The sequence below is a fragment of the Cataglyphis hispanica genome, chromosome 11 (genome assembly GCF_021464435.1).
Source record: "Cataglyphis hispanica isolate Lineage 1 chromosome 11, ULB_Chis1_1.0, whole genome shotgun sequence".
Classification (NCBI taxonomy): domain Eukaryota; kingdom Metazoa; phylum Arthropoda; class Insecta; order Hymenoptera; family Formicidae; genus Cataglyphis; species Cataglyphis hispanica.
In genome coordinates, this window is record NC_065964.1 from 2,652,687 (window position 1) to 2,670,832 (window position 18,146).

At 33.6% G+C, this 18,146-nt stretch overlaps 2 protein-coding genes across 12 annotated transcripts in view; both read left to right on the top strand.

The window, feature by feature from the left end:
* The window catches only part of LOC126852724 (uncharacterized protein C05D11.1-like), a 126,129-nt gene that overhangs the window by 103,642 nt on the left and 4,341 nt on the right, over positions 1 to 18,146 (top strand). The window lies entirely within an intron of this gene.
* LOC126852718 (nuclear receptor coactivator 2-like) overlaps positions 1 to 18,146 on the top strand; it is a 121,873-nt gene that overhangs the window by 76,264 nt on the left and 27,463 nt on the right. For 10 of the 11 annotated variants that reach the window (XM_050597798.1, XM_050597790.1, XM_050597797.1 and 7 more), the window contains 2 exons: positions 7,286 to 7,399; positions 9,840 to 9,978. In XM_050597798.1, coding sequence (XP_050453755.1) covers positions 7,326 to 7,399; positions 9,840 to 9,978 — 213 coding nt within the window. In that variant the 5' untranslated portion in view covers positions 7,286 to 7,325. Of the gene's footprint in view, positions 1 to 893; positions 1,829 to 7,285; positions 7,400 to 9,839; positions 9,979 to 18,146 lie in introns of those variants that run through there. The other variant, XM_050597793.1, reaches the window with a different exon arrangement.

The window sequence follows — 18,146 nt, forward strand, 5'->3', positions numbered from 1 at the left end:
AAAAAATTGAGAATTTCTCGCTCGCAACGCTATTGTAAAGTGCATTGACGGTCCGGTAGTCGCGGGACGTCGAGTGTCAGACACACGAGTGACGTTCGCTCGCCGAAAAGCGCCGACGCGACGTAACGCAACGCGAACGCGACTACGCATTCGAGCTCTTCGGGGCTCTCCGGCCTATCCGGTGTCTTTGGCACGCGCAAGAGCGGAATCCGCGTCAGTCCGCGTTCTCGCCCTCAGTAATAAACACCGCGCACGCGAATTTTTTTGGCACACGACGGCGGTTCAATATAAATTAAAAAAGACGCGTTTAATTAAATTAAAAAACGAGGTCTCATTTTTCACAACGTGCGATTCGATAGGAGGACGTCAAAGTAAAAAATACCAGATAATAAATATTAAATTAATCTCTCGTGTGTAAGAAATATATACAATCGTCCGTCAGTGATGCGTGCGTGAATACAAGTGAAGGTGATTGAATGCGGGACGAGATGAACATAATAAATGAATTTTTTTTCGGGAATTTCAAAAATCCGCCGAGGAGCGCGGAAAAAAAGAGCCAGAGGAGATGATATAAGCTCGAAAAATCGTCGCCGCCAACTAGGTTGAGCAAAAATTTCGCCACATCTACCGCGTACCGATTGCGAGCCGCTGTTCCAGCGCTGTGTCCGTGTGTACGTTATATATGTACAACGCACGCACACATGTCATACGTCAACCTTCACATACATGTGCACGCTGCTCGTTTAGCGGCCAACGTAAACCTCCGTCGAGTAGGAAGGGGATAAGGAGAGAAGAAGCGGTCTATCGGCGGGAGAGAGAGAGAGAGGGAGAAACAACGATTGCGAGGGAGAAGGAGAGAGCGAGAGAGGGGTGGGGGGAGGGGGAAGACGGTGCTTCGCGACAACTAGGTGACGGCTGCGTCGTGGATACACGCCGCTCATGATGCAAGGTGCTTTCCTACGCGATAAGTGGTGACGTCGGCAAAAGTGCGCGAGAGAGAGTGGTTCCTCGGCTTATGTGTTATCACGAACGCGTGTTTTCTCTCTCTTTCTCTCTTTCGAGCGCGCGCGCGCGACGAGGCGTTACCCTGGATATCGAGATAGAGAAACAGTTTCGGTTGTAGACTAAATAAATAAAGGAGATGTGATTTGGATAGAGATAAGAGCGAAGTGATAAGAGCGAAGAAATTAGGAGGATTTGACGAGTGTGAGTGTGTTTTATCAGAGATTTTTCAGCAATTTTTTTTCGAGTGTGATCAAAAGTTGAGTCCTGTGATTTAATAATTTCAGTGATATCGGCATTTTTGTGCGGATAAGAAAATTTGAGATCGAGTATTTTTTGAATTCTTTTAAAGTGCTCGATGAATGAGTGCGAGAAACGAATGTGCTGGTGTATATATACTTATTTATTTGTGGAATATTTTTGCGAACGCAAGGTGTCAAGTGATATAGATGTGGCTGCAAAATAGATTTGCGGATCCTTGAGGAAACATCAACACGAGTGTTTGATTTGTCGATCATACTATTGACAAGAGTGAGTTTCGCTTCGAAAGTGGTCGGTGATCGGTGAATCTTGATTCCATGCTCGAATTACAATTCTCGTGCAGAAAATTACGAATCCACCACGAGTAGCTATGAGATCGATTCGTGGAAAAACATTGCCGCGAAGTATCCTCGAGATTAATGAACGTGCTGCGAAATCGGATTATGTTTTCGAAAAAAACGTTCTCTCAAACGTGACGTTAAAAAAGTGTCAGTGTTCGTAAAAAAAAAAAATACAAAAGCGAAAGGGGAGGAAAATCTTCGATGATGGAAAAGCGGAACGCGCGGTAAGCTCGAGGCGATTTTTAAAAATTATTTTTTTTAAACACAAAAAAACTACGATATTTTTTAAGTCAGTGTCGTGTGGTATAAAAGAAAAATGAAAAATATAGTAAAGTACGATTATATTATTACAAATTACTAAAAAAAAAAGTTCTTTTCTTTCTTAATGATGATTATAATTTTTTTTAATGATGATTTCTCATCTTTATTAATAATTTAATTCAAATCACAAGTTTTTAAATTACATTAATATAAGATTATATATATATTTTTTTGAATTACTACAGTGTTAATAATAATATTTAATAATTAAATAATATTAATTTCGAATTTTTAATTGCTATAAAAATATAATACACTTAAACAAAGTTTTTCAACAGGTTCCCATTTGTTCAACACTTTTTGTCTGTTTTACGCCAGCCAAAGTTTTAGCCTTGCTTAAAGATGGTCGATTTAGTCATCAATTTTCTCGATCGATACTCCTCGTTGTTTTTTTAGCATCGCATCACGAAACGCACTTGCGGCATTGACGTCGATGTAGAACCGGCCTGGGCTCTCGTACGAAAATGTCCGATTATTCCATCAAGGCGGTTCAAGGTCGAACTTTCGATTAATCTCGCCACTTGTCCCCAAATGTTGCGTTATACATATATACGTACATATATGTATATATATATATATATATATATATATATATATATATATATATATATTACGCGTTTATTGTGTTAAGAGCATGCAACACGTGACTCTCGAGCGAGACGTTTCGAAGCGCGACTGATTTCTCTCTAATAAATTCATATCGCGAAACACGCGCTTTTTTGACTAACAGATAACAAAACAGCGAGCAATCTTGTTAATTGCAGAATTATTCAAAATGGATGAATTATGAAAGTTGAGATTTTCTCGACTAAAATATATTTCTGTACACTACTGTATTATTAGCATCAGTTCTATTATAGGATACATTTAAGAAAATATCTAAGCAGGATATATTTAGGAAAGTATGTAAAATATATTTTTCAGAATTTTCCTGTTCTGTCATTCTCCATGTGTAAATTTTTCAATACAACATATTCCATCGACAGTCAGATATTTCTATCTCGCTTAAATATTCCACTGTTGCAACAACTAACTGTTACAGTCGAAACTCCTCCGGATTTTTAAATCCATTTTGCATATCATTTTTAACAAGGTTATCGACATGGACGAGGAATATCGCTCGGAATAGTCGTGGTTATATACAATTCATTTTTTTTTTTTTTTTCCACAACTTCGAACAAACGATACTGCGTGTTTGACAGTCAAAGAAGTATATTTATTTTCGGCCGATAAAAATCGACAGATAGATGAAATTGCGCGACTTTGCCATAAAACCGCCGACAAGCCCGTTATTAGACGTCCTAAAGTTGAAATGTCGATATTCCAGCATTGGATTAAATTCTCTCGTTTTCTAAAGTAATTTGACGTTATATCGCTCTCGTATGACATGGCGCGATTGTTACGTAATTTCAATCCAATCATATCACTACTTTATGCGCGAAACAAATGTTTTTTTTACTGTTAATCTTTCAACAATTAAAACTTTTATTGAGATTATACGAGATTATTATTAAATTATTATTAAAAAATAACATTAATAATTAGAGCAAATAGTATTTTTTTTTTTTGCAAATCAAACAAGGATAATAAATTATGAATAATAAACTAATTTTTAATAATTATTAGTATTTTGATTTTATTGTGTTTAATATCATTAAAAAAATAACAGTTTTATCAAATTATTAATAATAATTGTAATTATTAATAATAATTTTATATAATTTTGTAATATTTTTGTATGAATTTTCGAATATTTTTGAATATTTGCGGGAGAAGTCGGTCGTACATGGATCGAAGAACTTGCCATTAAAGTTTAATCGGATGATCTATGAATTGAAGGAGAAGTGTTTCTACCAAATTCGTCAAAGTGACTTTTAATCCGTGAACACATTTATACGGTACGTCTCTTTAAACGCACGCAAATTCATTTTGGAATCGTTGCTTATCGACTAAGGAAGTTTTAAATTGTAATATTTTATTCGCGTTTTCTTGTCCGATTTTTTTTTTGCTGCGTCGTATCGAAATCCGAAACCGATTAAGTGACGTAAAAATTCGCTCGATATAAGTTATCGTCGATTTTTTCGGATGTAATACTCACTCGACACGTATTGCAAGGGTATAATATTTTTTTTCGCGAGTGTTTTGCCGATAACGCAACTCCACGTCAATATTTATATGGGTGCTGTTTGGGTATAAAGTTACGCGTCTTTCATATTCTGTTTAATTCGCGCAAAGTGTCGCAGAGATTACACATTTTGCTCGGTCACAATTTTTGAGTTGACGTTATCTTAAAATTTGCGTATTTTATTCTTTATTTTTAATAATTGTTTTTTGTTATAATAATATTTTTTAATAATTTCCTTTGTTATATTAATATTTTATTTTTTATTTTTTAATTTCATATTTAAATTCTTTTCTCTTTCTTTCAAATTTCTTAAAATATAACAATTAAATTCGACTCATTAATAAATTATTATGTGACATTAAAAATTAAATTAAAAGCATTTATTTAAAAACAAAATTTTGAAAAAATTGTCATATTATACGCACATTACAGATCAAAAAAAGCAATTTTTTTTTGTCTCCGAAATTTATCAGTACATATTATTTTTTCCAAAATAATTGATTTATTTCAAAATATCATACATCAAAGCGTTCAAAAAATGTTGTGCGCTTCATCCATATATCTATATTTAACCATGTTTAAATAAGCATATATTTACAGATAGAGCGAGAGAAAAGATGTGAAGATGAAAAAAAAAGAAAGTGTCCGAAACGCATTTAGAAAGAATAGTCTCGTTATTAGCAAGAGTGTGGCCGAAAATTTGTGTTTGCGCGCCAGGAAAGTGATGTAACGTGTCTAATTTATGATGTAGTAATCCGTGTGCTTTACAACTTGTTAATTGCGTTATCAGCACGTCGATAAATTAACGATCGCGAGAGAGAATCGCTTATGTAACACACCGCATCCTATCGAGACTTCCGAACGCTTTCTGTTGTCATTTATTTCATCGCGAATAAAAGTCGTGCAATTCGTAATTTACAAAAATTATAAATTAATAAATCGCCATCTATTTTACATCCTAAGAGATTTGCATAAGTGAGTAAACAATGTAATTTCACGCGTAAACCCGCGTAAGGCTATTATCTCACCCACTCTTCAAGTGCCTTGATAGGAGATACAATGCCTTCGTTTGATTTGTTTGCCAAGCATACAGGGTGTCCTAAAATTGGCGGTTTTGCCATTTCCATCATACACGTAATGAAATGGAGAAATTAAAATTTTATTTTCTTTTAAAATCGAAATTAATTAAGTCCGACCTCGTGCGATATTGACAGTTGAAAGCATGCATATTCTCTGTTCAGGAATATTTTGCGGATAAGAAAAGCTCGCTTCCGGGAGCGACCTTTGTTGTAATTGCACCGCCAGTCATTAGCGCGCATTATCTGTTATCTTTAGGCACTTCGTTAGCGGCCGATTCCCCGGCTTATTATAACGTTGCCGACGCGTGTGTGTCTCGTCATAAAGGAATTTTATTGGTTCGTGGGAAACGAACCGAAAAGGGATGCACAAAGGGCGAAGGGAGTCGCTCTCGTCGCCGCCGCCGCCGCTCGCGCGATGATAAACCGGCGCGGCCGCAGACGAAAAGAAAGACGATCTCAAGGAATCGCACGCTGCATTACACCGCCGGAGAGTAGTCCAAGGCATTATTTTGAGTCGCGTATTTATAGCAGTCCCGGTGAATCCAATTTCGATAAAGCGACAGAGAATCATCATGCGACATGTTGCGCGAGAAAGGGCTCGAGGGCGTCTAAAAGTCTGAGGATTGTGTCATATAGTGTCAGAAAAAAATTTTTCGGCTTAATGTTTAATAAATTAATAAGTAATAAAATTAATAAAGCCGCGCTTGTTTTAGAAAAGAAACATTCAAAATTATCTGAATTTTTCGATAATTCATTATACTTTATTGATATTATTATTATTATCATAATAAAAATATCTTAAAAATATGTTAAAAATATGTTAAAAAATTTATTTGATCGCGAAAGTTTATTTCAAAATACGCTTTTTACCGTAGCGTCTTTGAAGGATTTTCGGCTTAAGAGATACTTAAGTTTTCTTGGGGAGAGATGCTCGATCATGCGAATCGAATTGTCTTCGAGATTTAAGCCGAACAATTTAACACCACTGCCAATTTGTCCCGACGGCGTGCTTTAACGATGGCGAAGTGTGTAGGATTCCTTTTCCCTTTAAAATAATGCCGGCACTCTCGCTCTTCCCAAAGCTCTTTTTATCCGACTTTGCGTTGGCCGAGCACAATGTACCCTCGTCGCGAGGAAGCTTCCGTCGACTTCGAGGTAAACGACAATATGAAAAGCAAAGGAAATGTCAGTGACGATGTATGCGTATAAACGGCGAGGGAACGATGTATGTCTCTGTGTGCGTATGTTTTATATACGCGTAGAACGGGATGGAAAGAGAGGAGAATATCGGAGGAATCGCACGCGCGACTTTTCGTCCACGTGTAACAAATTAGCGGGCAGATTATTCGAACACAAGTTATCTTTGCGACGGGGGTGAAATTTCGCGGAAAGTATCATTGGCGAGGGATGTGGTGCGAGTATATCTAACGATGCTTAACATTGGTGATGTTCGGAATATTGTTATCTTTTTTGCTTGACAATTTTGTTATCGAGTATTTTTGACGTTTATATTTTTGTAATTATATTTTTATATTGTTTTTATATTTATTATTTTTCATATTTTTATTATTTTTATATTTATTATTCTTTATATTTTTATTATATTGATAAAATTGATATGACAAAAAATTTTAAATTCTTTATATTTTTATATTATTTTTATATTTATTATTTTTTATTATTTTTATTATTAATTTTTGACATTACACTTGGTGTGTATGGAAGGCAATGAAATAAAATATATTTTGATAAATTTTTATAAAATTTCTCTTTTTTTCAATCTTCAAAAAATATTTTATATATTGTAGAAATATGTATTGGTTTAAATTATATGTATGTATAATTTAAAAAAAAAAATATTTGCATAATAAAATATTTTTGAAAGTAGAAATAAAAATAATATAATATATATAATATACATAATTATGAATTACATATTTTAAAAAAATTATGCAAAAATTGCCTTTTTATATTTTCTATTACTATCTCTGATAATAATATAAAATAACAACATTTGCTTGTGACACATAATTTTGATGGAAAGGTTCTTATTTATTTCCAGAAATCGATAATGTCGATGCTTTATGTTTAAAAACTTTTTTCTTTTTAGCAAATGCCACTGTATTTCTCTAATCATGATTGCGCTTTTGTTGCAGGCCTGGCCCGTATGAATTGCAAGACCCGTTGTGGGTCAAAATGAGTGCGATTACTGGCGGTATTACCAAGAAAAGAAAGAAATCAGATGCGAAGCCTCAGTCGCAATCGCAGCAGTGAGTACCATAATCTCCTAGTCCTTTATATCTCTTCAAAGTACGATGAGCTCAGATCCGCAATTTGTATGCTATAGTAAATGATAAATATCTCTGCCTTTTACACTGCACATTTGACACAAAATACATCTGTCGGATGAAAAAAGATGATTCTGAATTATTATCATTTAATTCAATTCATCGAAAATTATGATATCACAAAAAATATTAAGCTTTTTAGTCTTTATATTTTTATATTTATTATTTATATTTATATATTTATTATTCTTTATATTTTTATTATTCTTATATTTTTATTATTACTTCCTTATTAAAGTGCTTTTATTATTTTAATTTAACTCTGGATTAATTCTTTCTTAAGTTTTTATTTGGGAAACGAGTGTCTGACATATCAAATGGGGTGTGTGATTTTAAAATTTGGAAATCTATGATTTAAAAGGCTCGATCCGTACACTACGACGAGCATGCCGTAATCCATTGCCATCCAATTTCCTAAAGAGCTTATCGTTTCGATCGAATTATTAATGGCAAACGCGTGCGCACGAGTTTTTAAGCGTTTACCATCAATTGAACTGGCTTTAATGTCAAAGCAATATTTGATCGCATGCGAATAAAATTTTATTGAATTATTTAATAAATTATATCTTTATTCGTGACACAGAGAGTTTAACCATTGTTTCTAACATTTCATATAATAATTTATTATTAGCATATGTGTGTGTATTGAATAATTAAAGAAAGAACATAGTAATTTTATTTAAAAGTCGATAATCAAATATTAACGTCAATGATTTTCCATCTTTTTATATTAATTAAAGATAATTAGTTATCAGAGAAAATGTTACTTTAAATGCGAAATATTTATGAAATATTCAAATATTCAGGAAGCTATTATCTTCGTGGAATAATATTACCAAATATTAAAGTCATCGCGTATACTATTATTTAATATATTTATAAAATTGATATATTTATATATCAGACATATTTAAATTTTAGTAAAAATTGAATATTTATCAGTATGATTCAATAATTAATAATTTTAAACTCAACGTAAAAATATTCCTATTGTCATTTAATTATAAATTGAAACCGCATAACAGTACTCCTCGGTAAATTTAAATCTTTATTATATATGCAAGTGATTTTCATATTTATTTATAGCAATAAAATCATGATTGCATGAAGGACGCGTTTCCTATATTTATAATACTCATGAGAGATTTAACTCGTCGAGGAAAGAGTTATATATTTTTTTAATCCTGATTTTCAATCTAATGACTAATGTCAATATTTACATTTATATAAGTAGTTATAGTATTTATATTTATGTAAATATAGTGAGACAGTAAGACACCCGTATTGGGCTATTAAAATAGCAACAGCAGTAGCGTTAACACATAATGAGAGTCACTGCTGGACGTGACGTCACACAAGGTCAACTGAACGTTTCAACGGGACAAGAAGTTGATTCAGCATCTAATAATTTTCTCCTTATAAAATTGTCGAATCTTCTCACGGCATCTTCTTGATCGTCTATTTTTTTAATGTTTCGCAGTACTTATATTGCATGTGCGGAAAATCTTTTTATCAATTTTTTTTTTTAGCAATTTTGATGATGGATTCTATAATTAATTTTGCATTGATATTCAATTAAAACAAGAGTTGCAATTAATTAATTTACGAAACTTTCTTTAAAAGTTTAAAGTTCAGTTGTCTTTGCTCTTATTGAATTTTAATACTAAGTTAAATAAATAAATAATAAATAAATAATACTAAGGCATGCTCGATATTAAAATATTGTAACAGATAATAGTTTGCTTTAAAATATTTTTTTTTTTTTTTAGGGAAAGTCAACACGAAAAGTCTCAATCAAAGAACCTATTATTAAAATATGAAACTGTATATCTCTCTCTTTGAAACATGAATACACGACAAATTGTGTCATGACAAAATTACGAGTTGGTTACATTTTCTTGGAAAAACTGAATACTTTCTTATTTCGAACGAGGACATTCTTCGATATCGTAAAAAAATTTATTCCTGCATTAATGTTGTTGCAAAAAAATAAAGGTAACTTCATCACGTTGTTTTACAAATTAATCTACAGATAATTGATTTTTCATATATATAAAAAAAATATTGACTATATATATATATTTAAAGAAATATTTATTTTAACGTTTTAAATCCGTTTTAATAAAATATCATTTTTCAATCTTTTTTTTTAATTAAAATTTCTTTCTCTTCTATTTAAATGTCTTCTCATGCTTGTGAAATTTATTATCTATGACATAATTTTGATTGTATTAGTAAATATATCATTTTTTATTAAACTAATTACAATATTAACATTAGTATTTAATGACTGAATTTATAAAAAATGTTATGTCAACTTGAGACCGTAAATGTATTAATTTTGCATTTTGATTATTTTCAGTAACAAGTGCCTTAACGAAAAAAGACGACGGACGCAAGAGAACACATTTATCGATGAGCTTGCCGAGCTGATTTCCGCCACGGAGATGAGCTCTGGTAAGACTGACAAATGTCAGATCCTTCAGAGAACCGTCGATCAGGTAAGAAGACAAATTTCTCATTCTTCCCTTGCGAATCGATGATTGAATAACAGACATCATAGGAGCGTGCCGTCAATATTTATCTATTTTACGATTGTTTTCCCTTCCTTGGTAATAAAACGTCATATATCGATTTGAGTGACAAGATTAGGAGAAGGTCAGGAGATATATAATTACATTTGTTATTATACTTAAACGTCTAGGCAAATGCAAAACAAAATAAATATTATAAAATCCTCTCCCTAGAAAGCAAACTACATATATCATTTTCACGACTGTGATTGTATAGTAAACTAATAATGTACATATAAATAATTATTTACATGAGAAGTTAATACATTATATATTTAATTCTCTTTAGAAAATTATTTTAAATGGAAATTGAAAAATATTTCTTTTACAACGATTGCAAATATAAAAGTTTTTCATAAAAACAAGAAAAATTCTAAATCTAAATAACGTACCAAGAGGGATTTAAATTTGAAGATTAAATCGCTGACGAAATAATATTAAATGCTATCTAAAAACGTCACACGTTCCACTTGCGAAATTATACAAATTTTTATCGTTCTCTCGAGTCATAAAATTGAAGATAACTGCTCGGTATTAATACAAAATGACAATTTTACGATCGTCAAAGGACATTTTATAAGGTCTTTCTTACTTGAGATAGATAATAAAATGTTTTAGATTGACGATATTATTTTCAGTATTTTTCCTTTGTAACTCGTGTGTCTCTTGCGTATGCGTTTTACTCATTCCCGCTGTTTCTCTTGTCCCTTAAGAAGGTGAGAGGCTCTTTTGTATAATTGAGGTAGATAACGGTTGACAGAAGACGGTCGGAAAGAATGCTATTCGTTGTCAGTATTTTTCGGTCGAAAAATTGATCGGTAAATATCAAATATTGAACGATGTTGTTTTTGGCTCAACATGAAAGAATCCGCGCAAGGACGATGAAATATTTGAGAAAGCACTCAGGATTATTGAGAGATTTGTAGGACGAGCGAATCTCTCATAAAGGTCGCCCTGTTTTATAAATGACACATATTCCCGTATCGATCTAAACGAAAGAAAGAGCAATAGTATTTTCGAAAGCGACATTACATCGTCGCCAGTTTAATGAGAATTTCGCGTAACATTCGAAAACTCGTTCTTAACGAGTTCTGCTACTTCGACACTCTTTGGTAGCGATCGATCTTCCTTCGTCTTGCGAAATATCTGTAGTGATGAATCTCTACACACGTTCATAGGCAAATTAATTGTATTTATTGTTTATATAATATTACGGCGCATTTATATGATTTATGACGTATTAAATTAAATTTTAGGTTGAGAGAAATTTTTTAATTATTAATTTCTTTGTTACTTTGAAATAAATATAGAAAAAAATGCGCGATGATTATTGTTTGCATCTGAAATTTTTTTTTTTTTAATAACAGATGAATTCCGAATATTCCGCAAATCTTCAATTTTGTTGCTAAAAATGCTGACAATTAATATAAAAATTCCCATTTCTCTTATTCTTTTGAAAAAAATGTTGTCTAGTTTTTACAGCGTATTTTTTAATAGTATGTAATATTCATTATCAGTAACGCTCCGAAAATTTTCCCTAAGGAGACATCGAAACTAAATACAATAATAAAGCCTTATTAACATCTTTACGATCCGCTATGCTCACGAGATTTATTATTTATGAAAACTTTCCTTGCGGAATCTTAATTAAATATGCAGGATATTTATTATGTATGCAATTTGTGTATTGCATGTATACTTGTTCGTTGTTCGAGAAATATTATATAATGAGATTTAAATTGAGCTTCATTACTGAAACATCTGTTTTTGCAGAGATTAAATTAATTGAACATCTTTCTCATAACTTAATAATTTTTGACACATTTATTATCATTAATTATACTCTGAATTAAACTTCCATGGAAATAAAATTTCTTTCAAGTTGAAAATTCAGACTTTTTTTATTCATCTTTTTCTCCAAGAATTAACGATAGTAGTATTACGGTAAGAATAAATGATTTTATTGCAGTCCCATTGCCAAAAAGAAGAAAGTTTTTTCGATTTAGAAACTTTTCGCATTTAGACTTTTTTTTTTTTTTAAGAGAAAGTGAATGTCTCGAATTAACTAATAAGTTTGCCATAAATGAAGTTTGCGAGAAGTGCTCGATAATACTTATACACTTGAAGTGTATTATTACAGTTGCACGTACATTGCTACAGATGATCATGACATCGTTCAGATAATTTAAAGCTACTCGAGACAGCTTTTTCGATGTGTGAGAAACACGAACGACTCGATAAATTCGGTCAATCTTATAGATTCCTTGAATAACTCGTATGTTTCTTGACTCGTAGGCTTCTTTTCGATGCAATTCAACTCGCCTCTCGATTCAATCGTTTTCCGATTTTGGATCAAATCTCGCACATAATGTATGTTTGCATTTAATGCAGAAAAAAAAACTCACGTATCCCCAGAATTTTATTATATAATATAAATAATTATAAAATATATCAAAATATATTGTAATATTAAAAGATATTTTTTAATATATATATAAAATATATTAAAATAACTTTTGTAATATATTCTTATATTTTTTGTTTATTCTTTTGTATATTTTTTTGCAATATATTTTTATAACATATTAATATAAATATATTAAAATATATTTTAGAATATATATATTGTAAAATATAAATAATTTTATATGTGTCTAGGAAGCTTGTGTTATATTTTTAATAATAAGTTATACCCAGTGTGTGTATAATTCGAAGTCCCATGTGTATAAAACGCAAAAAATGTGCCATGTTTTTATCGTTCAAGAAGTTATTAGTCCAATTAAATTACGCGAAATGAAAGTATGCACAAATTGGTTAAATTATTAATCTGAATGAATAGAATTTTAAAGTTAATGAATTTATTTTTAAACAGTGACATATATGTATATACACATACACATGCCTCTGGATCTCTCTCTCTCTCTCTCTCTCTCTCTCTACTGGCGACATATAAAACTTTGCATTTTAAATTATCTCGAATTAAGCTCTCGGCGAGTTAATTCACTTTTGCATAACGCCATCCACTTTAGGGCCTATTTTATTTTACAGGAAATTTGATTCGATACCTCGAGAGAGAGTCTATTATTATCGCTAATATAATCGCATCGTTTACTCCGCTCGCGAAAGGTCAAAGACGCAGTTACGGGGTATTCCTTTTTTTTAAACCGATACGCGATTAATCCGCTAACGATACACACCGATAATTACAGGTCCCGGGGCCCCCTTTGTTAAACCGTGCTCGCGCTAACGTCGGCTAAAACGCGCGAGGCAGCCAGAGCAGTTGCATAACGGCCGCTAAGGCTAAGCCCTTGACTGAGTGGCGATCGAGCGATGTTACGCTTCCCATTGGCGGAGACCACGATCCGGTCCGGGCCCTGCTTCGGGATTTCGGGGTCTAGAAATATGAAGACTCGATAATTTTGTTGTGTGTCGTAACTGCGCTCTCGCCTAATGGCGAGCGAAGGTCCGCGTGCTCGACTGAAATTTTAAGCAGCGCGCTTTCTCGTCCGGTTTGACTCCAAGAGTCATATCGGCTTGTCGATATTCTTCCACGAGAAGGACGGTACGCTGTAAAAAAAGTTTTTTAAAAATTTAGATAGATTTTCGTCTGAATTTTTTACGTCCCGGTGTGAATGAGAGAAATTTCAGACAATTTGTCGTAATCGATTTTGCAGTTATTTTTCTGAAAATTTAGGAGAGTGTGACTAAAAATTACAGTGTGTCTGAAAATTCAGACAATGTGTCTGCAAAAAAGCTACAGACACTTTATCTGGAGTTTCAGTTAATTTTTTTACGTGCGTTTTTTGGAGAAGGTATGAGAGAAACATGGCAGTTGAAAGCGCAGCGTGTTGATTTTAATAATTATTACGATAAAAAAATGCAAAGATAAGAGAGAGAGAGAGAGAGAGAGAGAGCCTATAATATTTTAAAATTAATTAATTGATTATTTTTGTTTAAAAATATCGTATAAATTATATTTTGACGAGTTATAAATAATAATATCGATATTTTATATTCAGAGATTATAATAAGTATATGAAATTGCTTTGAAATCTCGATGTTATTATGTGTCTTCAAACATTGTCGCTATCTATTATCGAGATATCAATACCACTTCAAAAGTCTTCTAGTTATTGATGCTACTTGATACTACCTTCTATTAATCACTTCTATTTACCAGGATATCAAAGTCTCCGAACGTTGTCATTATTCTTTGTTAACGAGATATCGAAAGCCTACTCTATCAAAAATCGTTTAGTTACTGATATTATCTTCTAGTCACTTTGAATTACTAAGACGTGTAATTACTAAGATATTCTGTTAATTTTAAATTTAGATTCTAATACGAATCTGTGAAATCGATATTCCTTTAACGTGTAATTATTCAAAAAGATCTCATGTATTGCATGCAATAGGGAGTCCACTTATTTTAATATTGTTTAATATTGTTTAACCCGTAAATAATTAAATTTCAAACAAAAAATCTATGAAAGTTAAGAATCTAAGTTCCTAAAAAATTCAGGTGCGAAGCTTTTGAATTTTTAATTGTTTGCTGTTTATATGTCTTTTTTATACGATTTCTATTTATTAAAAATGAGAGAGATATATATTTTACAAAATTTTATAAAGAGAGAAGACAGCTGGGGGATTGAAAAAAAAATGTAGAAAATATAATTTTTAGTTCTCTAGAATCTGTCATTAAAATCCCACACTCGTCAATCATAATATAATCGAAAAACTTAGCATGTATTCAATAAAAGAAAGTAAAATATAGAGGAAAAAGATAAGTTTATTTTTTTTTAATCACATTTCTTGCATATTTTCCGTCTCTCTCTCTCTTTTCCCTTTTACTCTTTCTCTCGCTCAGACATAAACATACGCCTATTTAAGCGTGGCAAGTTCAGCTAGAACAAAGAGATAATGATATTCTCGATAACATATTCATCTTCGCATGGCGGAATACGGTCCTCGAGGCGCGCTCAGCTGCTACGCGCGCATGCGCGCGGCCGAGTTTCGGAGTCTCGCGCACCGCAGGAAAGCGTCCGGTTCGCATTCATCCGTCTATCCGTAAACGATTTTCGAGCCGGTAGCCTACTACCGGCGCACACAGTACTGCTCGAAAAAAGGTCTAGGGAAGGGGGCTAGAGGAGGGCAGAGGAATGGGATCGACTTCCCGTCTGCGTTCTCGCCCGCGCGCGCGCGTCAGTCTTGCGATTCGCGGAGAAGCACGTGTTGTTGTCGAGCCCCCTTGACAGATCGCGCGGCTGACAGAAGCCCTCCGTGTGTCTCGTCGGCTGAATAAAAAGAGGAAGGATCCGCGGAATCGGATGCGGACACGGCCCCGAGTACGTCGTATGGCAGCGGAGAGATCGCTCTGCTCCTGTCCCGAGCGACAGTTTGTTGCATGACCTTGAGTGTGATGTCACCGAGGTCAATAGGAAACCTTCCAAACGGCGCCGCTACAATTCGATCTACCTGAGCGAAAGAGAGAGAAAGGGAAAGAGAGAGAGAGAGAGAGAGAGAATGCGAGAGAGATAGAGAATTGTGTGACGTCATCTGCGCGATGGCGTTATGCGCAGCGACCCTGGTGATGTGATCTAGGTAGAGTCGATTGAAATTTTCTAGGCAGAAAATATATATATATTATATGTAAATGTCACCGTCTCTCTTTCGATCCGCTTTATCTCGCGAGCACCTCCTCCTCCTCCTCTCTCTCCTGGATATCTCTTGGCGTCTGCTTATCGGTCCGTCAGAGATTCCGCCCGCGACGACATGTCATTGTGGTTGGAGAAATCTCACAGGGACGGTTCAATACACATTGCACCCTCGTGCGAAATACGTATAGACTTTTTCGAGCATTGTCTTCCACGCGTAATCGATCCGATATCCGTCAAATCTCTCTCTCTCTCTCTATTTCTTTCGTCATGAGACTGTCATCTGGATCGCACTCTCGGTGCGATCTCTTTCTCTTACCTCTTTCTTTTCTCTCCTTCGTGGAAATGCACACCGAAGAAGAATTTATCGCGGGCGACGTGTGACGCGACGCGATTCGACAAGAGAAATGCGTACACGTGCACGTATATACATACGTAAGCCACGTACACACACGCTCGCCGCCTTCCAGTGGAGGAGCGGCGGCTAGCGGCAACATCGCGCACACACATACACGCACAAATACATACACACAAATCGTTTGTCGGACTCGGCCGCGCGCTCCGACCTGGAGTCACCGACTTTTCGAGGCCACGGCAGACGCGCTCCGAGTAACCTGTGTGCGTGACGGTGTGTACGTGCGATTATTGTGTGATGTGTATATGTGTGTGCGCCACACTCTGGCAGATTGCGCCGCGTCGATTACAACCGCGCGATCTATCGTCGCCGCGAGATACGAGCTCAAGGACGCGTCTTTTCCGCACGCTCTCGCGCGCTCGCGACCGTGAATTCCGGCCGGTAACGCGGGAATTTCGAGAGCACGCCGTATTTGGATCGTCTGAAATAGTAATATCGCGACATTGCGATCCTCCCCCTTCAAAGCGTTCTCGTAAATTAGAGTTTTAAATGAATCGATTCTCGAGGAATTTAATCTCGAGGAACGTCGCGTTTGACAGTTCCATCTTTTACATTGATTGCTATATTTTTAACGAACAAAGAAACTTATATCCTGCATTTATAATATTGCTACATGTGAAAATTCTTCCCTTTTGAATTTTATTCCTTTTATGTCAAGGTAACAATTGTTTTATTATTCAATTTTCAATTAAGCCTTAATGATCTTAAAATGAAGATTGAACTCTCTCTCTCTCTCTCTCTCTCTCTCTCTCTCTCTCTTTTCGATGATTTATTAGAGAGAATCAGAGTTGCTGACATATTTTTTTTTTTTGCGAACATCTGATACAATACGATGCGTTCTACTTGCGCTTTTACGCCGTTTCTTTAAATTGCGTCGAGAATGATAATGAAGCTGTGCGGTATCATGAGTATTTGTGAGTGCGTGTATGTGTGATAATGGAAACGAGGAAAAGATAATCTTAAACGCGTGTTGAATCGTTTCTTATTCTCTTTTACGGAACGATCTTTCGCGAGGAGAAAGTGTTTCGATGATTCCTTAACGATGATGGTAACGTGACGTAATTGTGTCACTAATCATAATGTCAATTTGAGAGATACTGGCTCATATTGAATTTCTTATTTCTATTCCTTCGTCTCGATCGATTTAAAAAATATTAAAATATTTAGGAATAACGTAAAATATTTTCAGAAAGAATGATTTGTATTTTAATATATTTTTAAATTTAAATTCAAGAGTCTTCAATTGTTTATTAATTGTCATCGTCATTAATTGTTTATTCATACACAGCTGGAAAATTTATGTTTCTTTGTTGAAAAATATGACGGTTAAAATTTTTGTATTAAATATTTAACACATACATATATTAATTTAAGATATTGTTATTGAAGTAATTAAACTCAAACATTAAATTATTAAAATAATTGAAAAAAAAATGTAAAAATAACACGATTTTTAATTTTACATAATAGATATATTTCATTAGTGATAGGATTTATCTGTCAAAATTTACAGAAAAGAAATATTGTTTTTATTCTATAATAGGAATGAGAGAAACTACAAACAATCAATAACCTTTGTTCTAAATTAATTCTACCATTAAATATATTGATTTTACATAAAATTTATTTTAAATTACTACGAAGTTTGCATTCATTTTGTGTTGAAGTATTAATATTAATATCACCAATATTTGACATATCAATATTACGTTCAATTAAAACAAAATTTTATGTGGATTGCTCAATCACGAATTTTCCAACTGTGTAGATCATTAGTAATTGCAAAACACTGATAAAAGGTTCGGCGAGCGACGAAAAATCTCATTCGCTTGTTAAAATGTACCGGGTGTTAATTTTTTCATTTATTTATTTTTTTTTCATTTATTTATTTTTTTTTTCAACATTATCGAGAAAACTCGACAACGAGAGTTATCGAGTTACGTACGGCTTTCACGGCGTTATACATTTGGGCAACGACTTGCTTGCTGGCTCGGATCAACTACCTAAGTCCCTTCCCTGAGTGGTGT